General features: G+C 40.5%; 1 protein-coding gene across 1 annotated transcript in view; it reads right to left on the bottom strand.

Annotated features, from left to right (window-relative positions):
* Positions 1-474: 474 nt before the first annotated feature.
* The window catches only part of SEPTIN14 (septin 14), a 66,759-nt gene continuing 49,177 nt past the window's right edge, over positions 475-18,056 (bottom strand). Inside the window, exon 7 of the mRNA XM_063089247.1 lies at positions 475-654. Coding sequence (XP_062945317.1) covers positions 475-654 — 180 coding nt within the window. The remainder of the gene's footprint in view (positions 655-18,056) is intronic.

Here is an 18,056-nt window from a genome sequence, read left to right as displayed (position 1 = left end):
ACCAAGAACTTACTGTCAGTAGAATTTGATAAGAAAATTGAGCTTAATATTTAGCTTTTTATAACATAATTTCTTATGCCTATTAGTCCCCAACAAAGCACCTAGCTTCTACTCAGATATGAAATCAAAAAGTCACTACTGGAGCCACAGGTAGGGTGGTACTAAAAGATTTCTCCCACCTAACCAAATTTTTTACACTATGCTGTATGTTTCTTTAGTATTTTTCATTTTGGCAAATACTCATTGAGTGCCATATTTGGGTTAATTTATGTTCTAAGTGTTGGAGATACATCTAATAAGATGGACAAGGTACCTGCTGTCAAGGAGTTCACACTCTACTTGGGAAAAAATACATATACAATAAGCACACAAATTTTTAAAAATCAGAACTACAGAGTTCAATGCTGTGAAGACATCTCACAGGAAGATGGGATAGGGAATGATGGGGCTCTACAACAGAATCATAAAAGAGGACTATTTCTTACGATCTTTGTCCTTCTTTATATTGGTGCACATCTGAATCTGTAATGATTCAGTGGCAGCCTTCATTTTATTAAAATCTATTATTTCTTCTTCCAATTGTCTTCTCTCTTCTTCAAGTTTCATTGTTTCCTCTTGTTGAACCCTTTTAAGATGATCAAACTTGTCCTGTAGCTGTGAAACAAAGGTGCAGTTATGACTCAGAGCACAGTGTGGCAGATCATTTAAAAGAACATGCTTTTATTTTCTGTTTATCAAACATACCCTAATCAGAGTAGTGCATGATATTAAAAACGACCTTAAAAATTTGTGATTAAAGTGAACAAAGAGATATGAAATTTTTAAAAATTTTAATTTTAAATGTTTTCCCATTGAATCAAATGTAATAAAACCCACAGCTGTGAATAATATTTTTAAGATATTTTAAAAATATTTCAAGGACTTATTCAGTTGCTTTTCATTTTCTCAGGAGATCTTATTTAATTTGTGGGGCTTAAAATAAATTTAGCCACATGAGGAGGCACTATCACCTTGGATTTTATTGTAGGGAGGCCTGGGTCTTTGACATGACTTTGTTTTAGAACACATGGATTGCTTGTATGCATCAGAGAAGGTTTTCGTATGTTTATTTTTAGGGTAGGGCTTGTATGGCATAAAACTATAAAGAACAGGCTTAATTGTGGTTTAATTTTATAAAAATTATATATGCTAGGGGCTTGAAGTGACACAATACTTATCAGCAGACTGATATGGCTGCCAAGAATGCAAGCACAGTGTTGAGACCAGTGGTTCTCAACGTTGGGTGTTTGTTATGAGCATCCAGTGAGCTGGTAAATCTCCCACTGCTCAGACTACATCCAGATCAATCACATCAGACTACCTGGAGCTGAAACCCAGGCATCAGTGCTTTTTAAACTTCCCCAGGTAATTTTAGTATACAACAAAGGTTGAGATTTATGATTCTAAACACGAATTATTTCTCATCTGTTAGAAACAAATATCTCTTGGGGTTGCATATTTAGCCCTGAGAAGCAAAGGAGCATTTACACACAAAGACATGAAGAATGATTGAAAAAGCTGAAGATGTGGGGTTCTGGTAACTGTAAATTACAGCAAAAAATCACTGAGAAAACATTTCATTTAAACATGAGAAGCCAAGGGCAGAAACCAGAGAGAGCTAAACTTCATCCCAATATATAAAGGGTTCAAAAGTTAACTACTCCTAAATGGAATGGGTTCTCTTCTGAGTAAGTTAGTTCCCTAACCTGAAAAGTATTCAACAACAGACAGATTAGCTATGAATATTGGATGGGAAGAAAAAATAGATGATTACTGAAGTCTCTTATAGATCTATGAGTTTATTATTTTATGCAAATCCTCTTCAGAGAGTAGCCATTAGTGCATCAATTCTTTTTTAAAAATTTATTTATTTTGAATATTCATGAGATACAAAGCTGATTGTCCCCCCTCCTGCCCATGATGTGGGGGCCAGATTTATATTGGGGGCATAGCCATTACCAGAAATTACTATTGTACCCTTTGTCCCCTTCCAATTATCCCCCAACCTCTCTCCCCTTACCCCTCTCCCTTCAACTCCAATTTGTAGCCCTAGGAATGTTCCCTCCCTCTGTTGGATCATGGGACTAATGTGGTCTTTCATTCCTGCCTTCCTCTCTTAGCTCCCACATATTAACAAGCACATGTGGTATTTATTCCTCTGTGCTTTGCTTGTTTCACTCAACATAAGTTTCTCCAGGTTCATCCATGTTGTTGCAAATGAGAAAATTTCATTCTTTTTTATGGCAAAGTAGTATTCCATGGTGTATATATACCAGTTTCCTTATCCTGTCATCTATTAATGGACATTAGGCTGGTTCCATATCTTGGCTGTTGTAAACAGAGCTGCAATAAACATGGGAGTGCAGATATCTCCTCAACATGATAATTTCCATTCCTCTGGATATATACCCAGAAAATGGATTGCTGGATCATATGGAAGATCTATCTGTAGTTGTTTGAGAAACCTCCAAATTGTTTTCCGAAGTGGTTGTACCAATTTACATTCCCACCAACAATGCAGGAGTGTTCCCTTCTCTCCACACCTTCGTCAGCATTTGTTATTCACTATCTTTTTGATCATAGCCAGTCTAACTGGAGTGAGGTGGTATCTCAACATGGTTTTAATTTGCATTTCCCTGATGACTAGTGATGTTGAGCATTTTTTCATATATCTGTTGGCCATTTGTATGTCTTCTTTTGAAAAATGTCTATTCAGCTCCTTTGCCCATTTTTAAATTGGGTCTTTTTTTTTTTTTTTTTTTTTTTTTTTTACTGTATAATTGCTTGAGTTCTATGTATATTCTGGATATTAGTCCCTTGTTGGATGCATAGTTGGCAAAATTTTTCTCCCACTCTGTAGGTTGTCTTTTCACTCTGTTGATTGTTTCCTTTGCTGTACAGAAACTTTTTAGATTGATATAGTCCTGTTTGTTTATTTTTTCTTTTGCTGCTTGTGCTTTTGGGTTCATGTTCATAAATCCTGTGCCCTGACCTAACTGCTGAAGTTTTTCACCTATATTTTCCCTTAGTAATTTTACAGTTTTGGGTCTTATATCTAGGTCTTTAATCCATTTTGAGTTGACTTTAGTGTATGGTGAGAGATGCATATCTAGTTTCATTCATCTGCATTTGGATATCCAGTTTTCCCAGCACCACTTGTTGAAGAGGCAATCTTTTCCCCAGTGTAGATTTTTTGTTGCCTTTGTCCAATATCACATGGCTATAAGCCTGAGGAGTGATTTCTGGATTCTCTATTCCACTCCACTGGCCTGAATGTCTATTTTTATACCAGTACTATGCTGTTTTGGTTACAACAGCTTTGTAGTATAATTTGAAGTAAGGCAGAGTTATGCCTCCAGCTTTGTTTTTGTTGTTGTTGTTCAGGATTGCTTTGGCCATTCGGCATCTTTTGTTTTTCCATATGAAAGGTAAGATTGTTTTTTTCCATTTCTGTGAAGAATGTCATTGGTATTTTGATGGGGATTGTATTGAATCTGTAGATCACTTTGGGTAGTATAGACGTTTTCACAATGTTAGTTCTTCCAATCCAAGAGCATGGAATATCTTCCCATCTTTTTGTGTCTTCTTTCTTCCAGAAGTGGTTTGTAATTCTCATTGTAGAGGTTTTTAACTTCACTGGTTAAATTGATTCCTAGGTATCGTATTTTTTTGTGACAATTGTAAATGAGCTTACTTCCTTATTTCTCTTTCTGTTAATTCATTATTTGAGTATATAAATGCTACTGATTTGGGGGCATTTATTTTGTATCCTGCAATGTTACTGAAGTTATTCACCAGCTCTAGGAATTTTTTTATAGAAAAAAATTAGGTTTTTCTATACATAGTATCATGTCATCTACAAATAGGGAAAGTTTGACTTCATCTTCACCAATTGGGATTCTCTTTATTTCTTTCTCTTGCCTGATTGCTCTAGCTAGTACCTCCAGAACTATGTTGAATAGAAGTGGTGAGAGTGGACATCCTTGTCTTGTTTCTGTCCTTAAGGGGAAGGCCTTCAATTTTTCCCCATTCAGAATAATACTGACAGTGGGCTTCTCATGAATGGCTTTTATTGTGTTAAGATATTTTCCTTCTATACCTAATTTGTTGAGAGTCTTTATCATGAAGGAATGTTGAATTTTGTCAAATGCTTTTTCAGCATGTATTGAGATAGTCATATGGTCTTTGTCCTTGAGCTTCTTGATGTGATGTATCACATTTATTGACATTTGTATGTTGAACCATCCTTGCATCCCTGGGATGAATCCCACTTGATCATAGTGTATAACTTTTTAAATATGTTGCTGTATTCTAATTGCTAATACTTTGTTGAGGATTTTAGCATCTAGGTTCATCAAGAAGATTGGCCTGTAATTTTCGTTTTTTGTTGTGTCTATCTGGTTTTGGTATCAGAGTTATGTTGGCCTCATAGAATGAGTTTGGGAGAGTAGAGTCTGTTTAAATTGTTTGGAACAGTTTTATGAGAATTGGTATTAACTCCTCTTTAAAAGTTTGATAGAATTCAGCTGTAAAGCCATCCAGACTTGGGCGTTTTTTTGTTGGAAGATTGCTAATTATCATTTCAATCTCCTTGTTTGGTATTGGTCTGTTCAGCTTTTCTATCTCTTCTTGGTTTGGTCTTGGTAATTTATGTGTCTAGAAACTTATCCATATCTTCCAGATTTTCAAATTTGTTGTCATATAGTTGTTTATAATAGTCTCTAATGATTCTTTGTATTTCTGTGGTGTCAGTTGTAATGTTTCCCTTTTCATTTCTGATTTTTGTTATTTGGGTCTTTTCTCTCTCTCTCTCTCTCTCTTTTTTCTGTTAATCTAGCTGTTGGTGTGTCTATTTTATTTATCTTCTCAAAAAACTAAGTTTTAGTTTTGTTAATCTTTTCTATTGTTTTTCGGGTCTCTATTTCATTCAGTTCTGCTCTGATCTTAATTATTTCTTTCCATTTACTGCCTTTAAGTTTGGATTGTTGTTGTTTTTCAAGTTCTTTGAGGCATAGCGTTAGGTCGTTTATTTGAAGTCTTTCCATTTTTTTGACATAAGCATTTACTGCAATAAGTTTCCCTCTTGGTACTGCTTTTGCAGTATCCCACAAGTTTTGTTATGATGTATCTTTGTTTTCATTTGTTTCTAGAAATTTTAATTTCATTTAATTTCTTCTTGGAACCATAGGTCATTCAGGAGCCTATTATTTATTTTCCATGTATTTGTATAGCTTCCAGCGATTTGCTTATTGTTTATCTCCAGTTTTAGTCTATTGTGGTCTGAAAAGATTGTTGGAATGATTACAATTCTTTTAGATTTGCTGAGACTAGATTTGTGGCCTAATATGTGGTCTATCCTGGAGAATGTACCATGATCTAATGAGAAGAAAGTGTATTCTTTAGCTGTTGGGTGAAATGTTCTGTATATACCTGCCAAGTCCAGTTGGTCTAGGGTGTAGATTAAATCCTGTGTCTCTTTGTTGACTCGTTGCCAGGAAGTCCTGTCCCATACTGAGAGAGGGGTGTTTAGATAACCCACTATTAATGTATTAGGACCTATCTCCTTCTTTAGGTCTAAGAGTGTTTGCTTGATATATCTGGGTGCTCCAGTATTGGGTGTGTACATGTTTATGATTGTTATGTCTTCTAGCTGGATAGATCCCTTTATCATTATTTAATGGCTTTCTTTGCCTTTTTAAATGTTTTTTGGTTTAAAGTCTATTTTGTCTGATATAAGAATAGCTACTCCTGCTCGTTTTTGGTTTCCATTTGCATGGTATATCTTTTTCCATCCCTCCACTTTTAGTCTATGAGTGTCTTTACAGGTGAGGTGGTTCTCTTGAAGACAGCATGTACTTGGGTCTATCTTTTTAGTCCAGTCAGTTAGTCTGTGTCTTTTGAATGGGGATTTTAGCCCACTCACATTTAGGATAGTTATTGACATGTGTTGCTTAATTCCTGTCATTTAATTGCTGTTTAGGTGGTTTAAATATCTTTTGATCATTATTTCCCCTTTTATTTCTCTTCTTCAATGTGAGTTGGGGATTTAAGGCAGAATGGTTTAGCTTCTCTCTCTTTCTTGCTGGCATTTTTGTTTTAACTATGGATTTTGCTCTTTCATGTGTATTCATGATGATGGTCACCATTATTCAGATTCCAGATGAATGATTCCCTTGAGAATTTCTTGCAGGGCTGGTCGTGTGGTGGTGAACTCCCACAACTTTTGTTTGTCTAGGAAATACACTATTTCTCTCTCATTTCTGAAGGAGAGCCTTGCTGGGTAAAGAATTCTCAGCTGCCAGTTTTTTTCCTTTATTATTTTGAATATATATATATAATTCTACTTTCTTCTGGCCTGCAGAGTTTTGGTTGAGAAGTCTGCTGTTAGTTTGATGGGGGTTCCCCTGCAAGTGACCCGATGCTTTTCTCTTGCTGCTTGTAGAATTCTCTCTTTGTCTTTGAGCTTTGTGAATTTAACTATAATATGTCTTGGGGAGGATCTTTTTGGGTCGAATCTGTTTGGGGACCTTTGAGCTTCCTGGATCTGAAAGTCCGTTTCTCACCCTACACCTGGGAAGTTTTCTGTTACTATTTCCTTGAGTAGGTTTTTGATACCTTTTCCATTCTCCTGCCATTCAGGAATACCCACAATTCCGATGTTAGAGTGTTTGAGATTGTCTGCTATCTCTCTTAGGTTTTCCTCATTATTTTAAAACTTTTTTTCTTTTTCTTTTTTGTCTGCCTGAGTTACTTCAAAAAGACTATCTTCAAGCTCTGAAATTCTTTCTTCTGCTTGCTCTACCCTGCTGCTCAAGCTTTCAGTTGTGATTTTTATTTTGCTGAGTGAGTCTTTCGTTTCTAGAAGTTCTGCTACACTCTTTTTTATGGTATTAATCTCTGTGTAGATTTCCTCCTTCATATTCTGGATGTTTTTTCTTAGTTCATTGTGTTTTCTCTAATTGAGTCTTCCTTTATTTCTTCAAGTTTTCTTAAGATCATTACTCGAAAATCTTTTTTAGATATTTCAAGGATTCCCTGTTCCACAGAGTCTGATTTGGGAGTATTACTGTATCCTTTTGGTGGTGTCATTTTTTCTTATCGTTTGTACTTCTAGTGCTTTTTGCTGATGCTTGGTCATTTGGTAGGGGGTTTGCTTCTTCTATTACACTGAGGTTGGCTGTGGAGTGGCCTTGATTTCTATTGTTGGGGGTGCACTGTCTTATTTGACAGTAGGTGTGGTGTTGGTTATGTTAAACCAACTTGGTTTCCATTTGAGACTCTGTGGTCATAGAATGAGCCCCTAATGTGTGGAGTTCTGCTGGGTCAAACTCAGTGGGTCAGATCCATAGGCTGATGCTCCCCCATGGGTCTGAGGCAGGATGAAGGGCGACGTGGAGCCATGTGGTTCCACCAGCTGGCTGGCACCAGTGGGCTCACCTGTGCCATACTGGTTCAAGGTGGCGGGGCAGGACCTGGAGCTCCCCCCGCTGCCTGGGTCCAAGGTGGCAGGTGAGGGGGCCACAAGGAGCCATGAGGTTTCACAGGCTGCTGACACTGGTGGGCTCACCTGTGTGGTGCCAGTTTGGGGTGGTGGGGTGGAGCCTGGAGCTCCCACCCTGCCTGGGTCCAAGGCGGCAGGGTGGGGGTCCGCATGGAGCCATGCATTTCTGCCAGCTGGCTGGTACCACCGGGCTCACCTGCACGGTGCCAGTTTGGGGTGGTGGGGTGGGGTCTGGAGCTCCCCCCCTGCCTGGGTCCAAGGCGGTGGGGTGAGGGGACTGGGTGGAGCTGCACGGTTCCACTGGCTGGCTGGCACCAGTGGGCTCAGCTGCACTAGTGCATCAATTCTTGCTGATTGAAATTGTTCATGCTTTAAAAGCACAGATACAGTAATTGTGTTTCTGCATGTTTAAAGGTTGAGCCAGGGCTTTCTAAGCTATGTGTGCACATATACCTGTAAATTTGGAAGGGAGAAGTTTGTTTGGGACTTGGAAAGGGTATACATCAGGAGCTTCCATTAAAAATAGCAATGTTTAGGGTCAGCCCCGTGGCTCACTTGGGAGAGTGCCACGCTGGTAGCACAGAAGCTGTGGATTCGGATCCTATACAGGGATGGCTGGTGTGCTCTCTGGCTGAGTGTGGTGCAGACCACACTGTGCGGAGGGTTGCAATCCCCTTACTGGTAAAAAAAAAAAATAGCAATGTTTAATAGAATGAGGAGTGACCTATGCTTAACAAATATTATCAAGTAGCAGAGTGATATGTGATTCATAAGGTAGATTACGAATTTCAGAAAAGTTAGAAACAGGAAAGCCTCAATTACATAGCAAAAGGTGAGTATAACTTTGTGTTTCATGGGTTTTGATAACAAAAATCTGTTTAATACATGTGTGGCAGGCATTTACGTTAAATGTATTTTCAAATGCTCCATAAGCAATGGTTCTTTGAGGTATTGATAACTAGTCATCGGTGCTCTTCAGGATATATACTCTACTAATTGATTTTGTATCCTGCTGCCATCTCTGTCAACATTGCTTTTGACATATACTCTTTTTAATTTGTTGTTAGACATTGCAATACTTCTTTTTAATACATTTAATAAATGAACATGATTTCTTAGTTATTTAACTATGCAGGACACAGTTAGTAGTTGGTAAGTGTATATCTGCACTTTACCTAGCATCTATCTATACATACATATATCTAAATATATCTAGATTCCTTCATAAGAGAGACAATATCAATAAGTATATTTTAAATATCTCATTATAATATAAAATTCTGTGATGTTTTATGTTTCCAAAAATAATTTCATATTAGTAACTTCCAGTATTTTACTGTTATGACTTTCTTTAAAATATCATCAGTAAACTGAACAGTGAACAAACATCCCAATTTATTCAAGACTGTCCTAGATTATACCTGTTGCCTCTGTGTAATTATTATTGATATCTTTCATCAGTAAAAGTGTTCTGATTTAGAAAATAAATTATATTTTTACTCTTAGCACTTAAATTGAAGACATCCAGTTTTATGAAGTCTGGCTTCTAATCGAATGGTCTTTATCATCAGGATAACCACGGTTCTAAATATTAACTATATTGACTATAAAGTCACAATGAGTGACCTTGCTCTATAAAATAAGTTATGCAAATTTATTATCTGAAACTCACAAGACAACTTCAGATTTTGTATATTATGTTTAAATTCCTCATCATATGTTTAAAAATACACTTTTTGGACACAGACACATAAAAAAACTTGAACCCCCCCCCCCAAAAAAAACTGACACTGAACCACACGGAACACCTGTTGAGTAACAGTGTTCTGTTCTTATCTGTTAGTCATTTTGGCCCACCTAAATTTATAATTTCTGTTTTAAATTATATGTATACATTTATATAAGAAATACTTGTATGGTATTTTATATATTTAAAATAGTTATAAATCACATTTCTGTCTCTCTTCCCATTAGTAAATGTAAGAATCATGACTTATGAGATACGATAAATTTATAGTAATTTTTTTGTGCTATCCCATAAGTATAAATTACTAACTTTAAAAAATTATGCCTATTGCCTACCTTTGAAAACTCACTTCTCTAATGTCTACATTAAAAAACAACTCAAATAGAGACTGTCCTGTATTAATCAATAATATACATAACAACCAATTGCAATATGTTATCTCTTATTGGGTTCTTACTTGAAAACAAAATGAGTGGAAAGGATGAAAAAGTTCTCTTTATTTCTAGGTGATGTGACTGTGTAGAAAATTTTATGGATTCTACAAAAAAACTACTAGAAATAATCAGTAAGTTTAGCAAGGTTGCAGGATACAAAATTCATACACAAATTAATTTCTGTATACTAACAACAAGCAATTAAAAATTGAAAGTGAAAAACAATATTATTTAAAATAGAATCACAAAGTAAACTACTTAGGGATAAATCTAACAAATTATGGATAAGACTATAAACTTAGAACTACAAAATATTGCTGAAAGAAATTATGAAAGACATAAAGAGATATATCATTTTCATAAGTCAAAAGACTAAATATATTTAGATACCAATTCTCCACAAATTGATTTATGGATTTAATGTAACATTAATCAAAATTGGGTATTTTTCTAGACGCTTGATAATCTTACTCTAAAATGGAAATTCAAAGACCCAGTAGCCAAAAATAACTTTTAAAAAAAACAACAAATAGCAGAATTTACACTACCTAAAGTAAAGACTCTTACAGTGCTATAGTAATCAAGACACTGTGGTGTTGGCATCAAGACAAACAAATATATCAATGGGATATTATAGTCCAGAGACAGACAAGATCATACAAAGCATATAGATTTCTGAAAAAAATTCAAAGATATTTCAGCTGAGAAAGGATAATCTTTTCAAAATATGGGTTCTGGACAGTTTCATATACATATTCAGAGAAAACTTTTATCCATACATAGCATCATAGAACAAAAAAGTACCTCCAATTTAATTAAGTTAACCTCAACTTAATATAAAATCTAAAATTATAAAACTTCTAGAAGAAAATGTAGGATAAAATCTTTGTGACTTTTTGAAGTCCTTGCTTTGGACTTTTGTAATATGGCATCAAAATAACCTCTCTTTAAAATCCTCTGTTAAAACAATAAAAATATAAGCAACTGATTAGAAAAATATATTTCAAAATCACATATCTCTGAAAGGACTTGTGTCCAGACTTTATAAATAACTTTAAGACTCAAGAATAGGAAAACAAACAGTTTCAAAAAAAGTAGGCAAAAGATTTGAAAAGACACTTCACCAAAGATATATAGATGGCAAATATGCTGACGAAAACATTCCACATAATAGTCTTTGGAGAAATGCAAATTAATGCCACAATAAAGTTAACACTATACTGGAATTCTAATACACTGCTGGGAGAATGTTAAAACGATGCAATCATTTTAGGAAAATGGCTTGACAATTTCTTAATAAGCTAAACATGCGTCTACCACATACCCCAGCCACTTCACTCTTGGTATTAGCCCCCCAAAAGATGAAGTCATGTCTCCATACAAAGACTAGAATATTGTATATAGAATGTTCAATATTTTAAAACCCCAAAATAAAGATATTATTGATACTTGAAACAACTTAGATGAATATTTAAAAATGGCCAAATGAGAGAAGCAGACAAAAACAGTACATAATTTGAGATTCCATCTCAAACTTGTAGAAAATAAAAACTAATAATATACAATTTAAAAAAATACATCGATGGCTGCCTGTGGATAGAGGAAAGGAAGAGATGTGGGTAGGAGAGCTGAGTGAGGGAGATTACAAAATGCATTAAGAAGACATTTGAAGTTGATATAGATTCAATATTTTTAGTGTGGTAATGATTTCACAAGTGTACTCATATGTCAAAACTTACTACATTGTATATTTTAAATATGTGCAGTTATGCCAATTAACCCTCAATAATGCTGTTCCTAAAACAGAATAGTTTCTTTCATAATGGAGTGATGTCAATGGCCAAGTAGAAGTTCCTAATGCTAATCTCCTCCCTCACACACATACACGAAACCAAAATAACGACTATAACTTGACAAGAATACCCAAAGGAGAACACCAGAGTATAGTAAAGAAGTAGCAAAAATCTTGTAGAGTACACAAACCCAGGATGGCTGCATATAAAAACACCTTGTCTCTGCCACTCCATCCCCCAGTGAGGATCTACTCAGAACAAGGAGAGACTGTCCCCTGCAGGAAAAAATGTAAGCAAGAGATCCCTTGCAGCCCTCACTACCACCACAGACACTGGGGGCTCCTGCAGTTCTCAACAGTTGCTGAGCCCAGCTATGGAAGTTGCCTAGACTCTATTCAGCAGCAGACCTCTCTGAGGAGGAGCCAGTGTTGTGCCCCACCCCCATGGCTAAGCTGCTACTACACCACACCATCTTTGAACCGAAGTCACTGCTAATTTGCAGCTGCTTCTGGGGGCTCCATTTCTACAACTCTGGGGCCTTACTGCCACTGCACTGCTGATACATCACCAGTGAGCCAAGTCCTTGGGCCAAGCTTCTGTGAAGCCACTCTATATCCCCAGGATCCCAGTCAGGGTTGCATTTTGCGCCCTTGAGAACTGAACTGAGTCAGTGCCCTGCCTCCCTGGAAAACATTGCCTTTGTTGGGCCATACAGTTGCATCTACTGGGATCTGGCCAATGCAGCACCTAACTGCCCAGAAAAACAGAGCCTCAACTGAGCCACGCAGCCATGCCTCCCACAGCCAAGCTGATGTGGCACCACACTTCCTCAAGAAACAGAGCTTCATCTTAGCCATACATCTATACCTGCCAGGACTCAGCTGTTACAGCATCCTGTCTCCCCAGGAAACAGAGCCTTGGAAAAGCCTTGCAGCTACACTTCCTTGGTCAGAGCTGATGTGACTGCCACTCCACCTCCTCAGGAAGCAGAGCCTTGGTTGAGCTGTGCCACTCCACCCTCTGAACTAAAAAGTTGTGGTCCCCACCTCACCACAAAAAGATTTGTCTCCCAGAGTGAGAGCTGCTGAGATGTCCCACCACCCAGGGACAGAGTCATCCCTGAATTTGACCCGCCCTCCAGGGTCTGATCCACACCCTGCCACTGCTAGATCCTTTATGCCACTGCACCATGCCAACCAGAGACTGGGCTACTGCATCACTTCACCAACCCAGAGGCCAGCGTCAGCATTCCATGGTGCCTCATCTCCTGGAGCCCAACTGGCAGCTGTGCCCAGATAAGCCTGGAACATGAGCTCCTCCAAGCCTGAGTCTCCAGAGCACCCCTGTTTCCCTGGAGCCATGCCAGTGCTGCATCTTTATCCCCAGGGACAGAATGACAGCTACATCCCTTCTCTGTGGGCTAGAGCTGCTGAGGTTTCTACTCAGAGTCCCCGTTCCTGGCTTCATGGGCAATCTGCATACATGTACCTTAGCATCTGAACCCATGCCTTAGGTTCCAGGGGCCATGGTCATTCCATGAACCCCTAAACCAAGAAGCCCAGCTCCACAGCCATTTCAAACACCTGAGACCTGGAACCCAGCACAACTGTGAATGCCTATGGGCTGTATCAGAACCAATGCACAGGGGAACCACCTCACATAGACTTCCCCCTGTGTAAAAAATGATAATAAGATGACTCTAAAAGCCCTTTCACCAAGCATCCTAACAGCTTATTGCAGCCACCACTACTCCTACAAATTCCTGTGGCTACTAAGGCACCCACAATTTTCCTGATGTAGATTGCAGCTTGTCAAGCTGCATAAAAATTACACCACTGCATCCTCCACAATGACTGTCACCACGCCTCACCCTAATGGCACTCTAGGATTCATCTGCAGATGAAAATCTTTCCACAGAAGCCAGTGTGTAAAGTTTGAGAAAGGTGACTGATCCACCAACTGCATAGATCAATGCAAGGACACAAGAAACATAAAAAAGCAAAGAAACATGACACCACCACAGAAACACAATAATTCTCAGATAATTGATCCAAAGAAATGGAGACCTACAAATTGCCTGGGGAAAAAACTCAAAATAATGATTTTAAGGAAGCTCAGTGAAATACAAGAGAATATATATAGACAGCTCAAAGAAATCAGGAAAACATTCATGAACATAATAAGAAATTCAACAAAAAGACAGAAATCAAAAAAAGAACCAAACAGAAATCCTAGCACAGAGAATTTAACAAATAAAATTTAAAAATGCAATAGAAAACTTCAACAGGATACCTGATGAATCAAAAGAATCTGTATTTTGAAATTATCCACTCAGAGGAAAAAAATAAAATAGAATGAAAAAAGTGAAGAAAGCCAGTGGGACACCATTAGGCAAATCAATATGCATATTTGGGAAATATATGGACATCTAGATCCATTAAGCTCAAAGATTTCTGAATAGGTTTAATGCCAACAGGCCCTCATCAAGGCACAATATGATCAAATCATCAAAAGTAAAAGAAAAAAGAATGCTGAAAACAAAAGAGAAAAGGGACATGACACATCAAGGTAATAATGTTCATTAGACTATCAGCAGATTTCTCAAAAGAAACAGCAGGACAGGAGGGAATGCGATAATATATTCAAAGCACTGAAAGGAAAATCTGCCAGATGTCATACTATACCTGGCAAAGATATATGTCAAAAATAAACAGAAAAAAAGTCTTTCCCAGACAAGAAAGAGCTGAGGGAGTTTATGACCACTGGAAATTAGAAGAAATTTTTAAGGGTGTTCCTTAAGGAAAATGAAAGAATGTTAATTGATACAAAAAAAACATATGACTTCAGTAACGTTGCAGGATAAAAAATAAATGCCCCCAAATCAGTTGCATTTATATACTCAGATAATGAACTCAAAGAAAGAGAAATTAAGAAAGTAAGCCCATTTACAATTGTCACACACAAAAATAAAATACGTAGGGATCAATTTAATCAAGGTGGTGAAACACCTCTACAATGAGAACCACAAACCACTTCTGAAAGATATTAAAGAGGATACAAAAAAATGGAAAGAGGCAGATCCTAAGATGGCGGTGGCTGCAGTGGTTGGCGCTGAGTAGCTGAGGTGGAAAAGGCGGCCACTGGGCCTTAGGCAGCCGGGAAACTAGTGGACCTTCCTCTTGCCATCTCTTAAGGGAGGACCGCTGCTGGTGGCCGGTCGTGGGAGCTGACTGCCACTTTGCCCTTGGCAGGAGAGGCTGCCTCATTTACAGGCAACAGCTTTGAAGTTTGGAGCAGGAAAAGAACTGTTTCTTAGCTGCAAAAGCGAGTCTCGAAACAGGGAACACGGCGCCGGGGCTGCTGTTGACGCTGCCAGGATCCCGGAGGCCGGGGTGCGCTGAAGGTGGCCAGCTGCCCTATTCAGGATTCGAGGTTTCAGGCCGGCATAAAAGAAGATTCCTGGGAGTGCCCGAGCCACACCGCGGGACCGAGTGAGCAGCCCGAGGCGGCAGTGGCTGATAACGGGGACGGTGACAACGCAGAGGCAGAGAGGGAGCCGCCCGACCCAGCACAGCCCTGTGAGTGACTCCCGGCCCAGCCCTGCTCGGGGGGTGGACCCCTGCCCGGATTTGCCTGCCCCACCGGGCCACTCACCGGCCCCAGGGCTGCCTCCATTTTCTCAGGTGGTGGTGGCTCTGGCCCGGCTCAGCCAAGCCTGTCCTTTTCGCCTGGCTCGGCTCCTCACTGAGCCTTCCCACTTGCTTGCCCTGGCGCGGGGCTTCCCGGGGCCTGTGTGCCGGCCTCCCTTCCCACTCCCTCTGCGGTTCTCTGGTGGGGCTGGTGGCATGGGGCGTCCCTGGCCAGGGTCGGGAGGGCAAGGAAGTACGGGCTGGGCCGACTGTCACTCCACCGCACCCTGGGCTCCAGCCCTCGGTAAACTTCCTGTTACCGGGAGGCAGATACCATCTCTGCAGCCACCAGTTCGGAATAATGTCTAACCGATTTCTGGTCAGGAATAGTGTGGTCGGAGAGTTCCCAAGTTCACTTGAACCTGCCAGAGAGCTGACTGCGGGCAGGCACCAGGGGATTCAAGGTGAACCATGTGCTGCAGTCTCCTCCCCCGAGGAGATCACACTCTGGTGTGGGAGATAAGACAAGTACACAAATAACTGCCATACCAGGAGGAAGGTGATAAGTCCCGAGAAAGATCTACGCAGTACTACAAAGGCACCCAGAGCGACCAGTCGTCTGTGCCTAGCAGAAACCTGGTAGAGTTCCTGGGCGAGGTGGTGCTGACCAGGGTCTTGAAGGCCCAGCTGATAGACAAGGACTGCAGAAGACACATCCCAGCCCTGCCCAGTGCGCACAGAATGGGGAGATGTCTGGCTAGGGAGGCAGAGACTCGACAGGAACCACACACCCTGCGGTACCGCCCCGTGATCCAGCAGCCCAGCAGAGTCCAAGCTGACCAGAGAGGTGGCTCCCCGGAGAGGCCCAAGACCCGAGGCAACCACACACACAAGGCACTAGAGGCCAACGGAGCAGTCACGGAGGTAGCCATACCAAATTGGCTACCACAGCAACATCTTAGTCAATAGTCTCAAACCGGTGGACTGTGAAACCCCCTGCCACAATGAATAAACATCAAAAAAAAAGATACCAGAAATACAAAAAACCAAGAAAGTACACCACCAAAAGTTAATAAATCTCAAACTCTAGATCCTATAGAACAAGAAGCCCTTGAAATGACTGACAAGGAATTTCGAGTGATAATTTTAAGGAAATTGAATGAGATACAAGAAAACTCAGCTAGACCTCATGATGAAACGAGGAAAAGTATACAGGGCCTGAAAGAGGAAATGTACAAGGAAATCAATGTCCTGAAAAAAAATGTAGCAGAACTTGCTGAACTGAAGAAGTTATTCAGTGAAATAAAAAACACAACGGAGAGTTTAACCAGCAGGCTTGTTGAAGTTGAAGAGAGAACCTCTGAACTTGAAGATGGGCTGTTTGAAATAACACAAGCAGACAAAAAAAAAAAAAAAAAAAAAAAGAATCAAAGACATTGAAGAAAATCTGAGAGAGATATCAGACAACCTTAAGCGCTCAAATATCCAAGTCACGGGTATCCCAGAAGGGGAGGAAAACGGAGATTGCATTGAAAACATATTCAACAAAATAGTGACAGAAAACTTCCCCGGTATAGGAAAAATCACAGATCTTCAGATCCAGGAAGCTCAACGATCTCCAAACGTATTCAACCCAAAAGGCCTTCTCCAAGACTCGGGAACTCTCTGACCACACTATTCCTAACCAGAAATCGGTTAGGCATTTTTCCAAACTGGTGGCCGCAGAGATGGTATCTGCCTCCTGGTAACAGTAAGTTTACCGGGGGCCGGAGCCCAGAGTGCAGTGGATTGACAGTCGGCCCAGCCCATACTTCCTTGCCCTCCCAACGCTGGCCAGGGATGCCCCATGCCACCAGCCCCACCTGAGAACCGTGGAGGGAGTGGGAGGTGAGGCCGGCCTGCAGGCCCTGGGAAGCCCTGCGCTGGGGCAAGAAAGTGGGAAGGCTCAGTGAGGAGCCGAGCCGGGCAAGGAGGACAGGCTTGGCCGAGCTGGGCCAGAGCCGCCACCACCTGAGAAAATGGAGGCTGCCCCGGGGCTAGTGAGTGGCCCTGTGGGACAGGCGGAAGCCGGGCGGGTGTCCGTCCCCCGAGCAGGGCCAGGCTGGGGGTCACTCACAGGGCTGTGCCGGGTCAGGCGGCTCCCTCTCTGCCTCTGCGTTGTCACCATCCCTGTTATTGGCCGCCGCCACCTTGGGCTGCTCACTCCATCCTGTGGTGCGGCTTGGGCGCTCCCAGGAATCTTCTTTTATGCTGGCCTGAAACCTCAAATCCTGAATAGGGCAGCTGGCCGCCTTCAGCGTGGCCCCAGCCTCCGGGATCCTGGCAGTGTCAACAGCAGCCCCGGTACCATGTTCCCTGTTTAGAGACTCACTTTTGCAGCTAAGAAACAGTTCTTTTCCTGCTCCAAACTTCAAAGCTGTTGCCTGTAAATGAGGCAGCCTCTCCTGCCAAGGGCAAAGTGGCGGTCAGCCCCCACGACCGGCCACCAGCAGTGGTCCTCCCTTAAGAGATGGCAAGAGGAAGGTCCACAAGTTTCCCAGCTCCCTAAGGCCCAGTGGCCACCTTTTCCTCCTCAGCTACTTTGCACCAACCGCCACAGCCACCGTCATCTTAGGATCCTCCAGAGGTAACTAGTTTAAAATAATTCCTACAAGCCTCTTTTCCCTGAAGTCTTTTTTCTGTATCTGTGTGCATGAGAACAAAATTAGTAGATATGTACACATAATTTTATATTCTGATTTTTCCATTTAATATTTATCCTTTTTTATTGACAAAATAAAGATTAAATTATAACATTCACATAAAGTAAGAGGGCTCATCAGTATAAGTTATTAATTTTATTTGTAGGCAGGCTCAGGGAGGCCCAGGGAGGCTCAGGCAGGAAAAAGCCATGGGCAGTCCTCCACCCACCTG

This window comes from Cynocephalus volans, chromosome 3 (genome assembly GCF_027409185.1).
Source record: "Cynocephalus volans isolate mCynVol1 chromosome 3, mCynVol1.pri, whole genome shotgun sequence".
Taxonomy (NCBI): Eukaryota; Metazoa; Chordata; class Mammalia; order Dermoptera; family Cynocephalidae; genus Cynocephalus; species Cynocephalus volans.
This window is presented reverse-complemented; position numbering and strand designations above follow the sequence as displayed.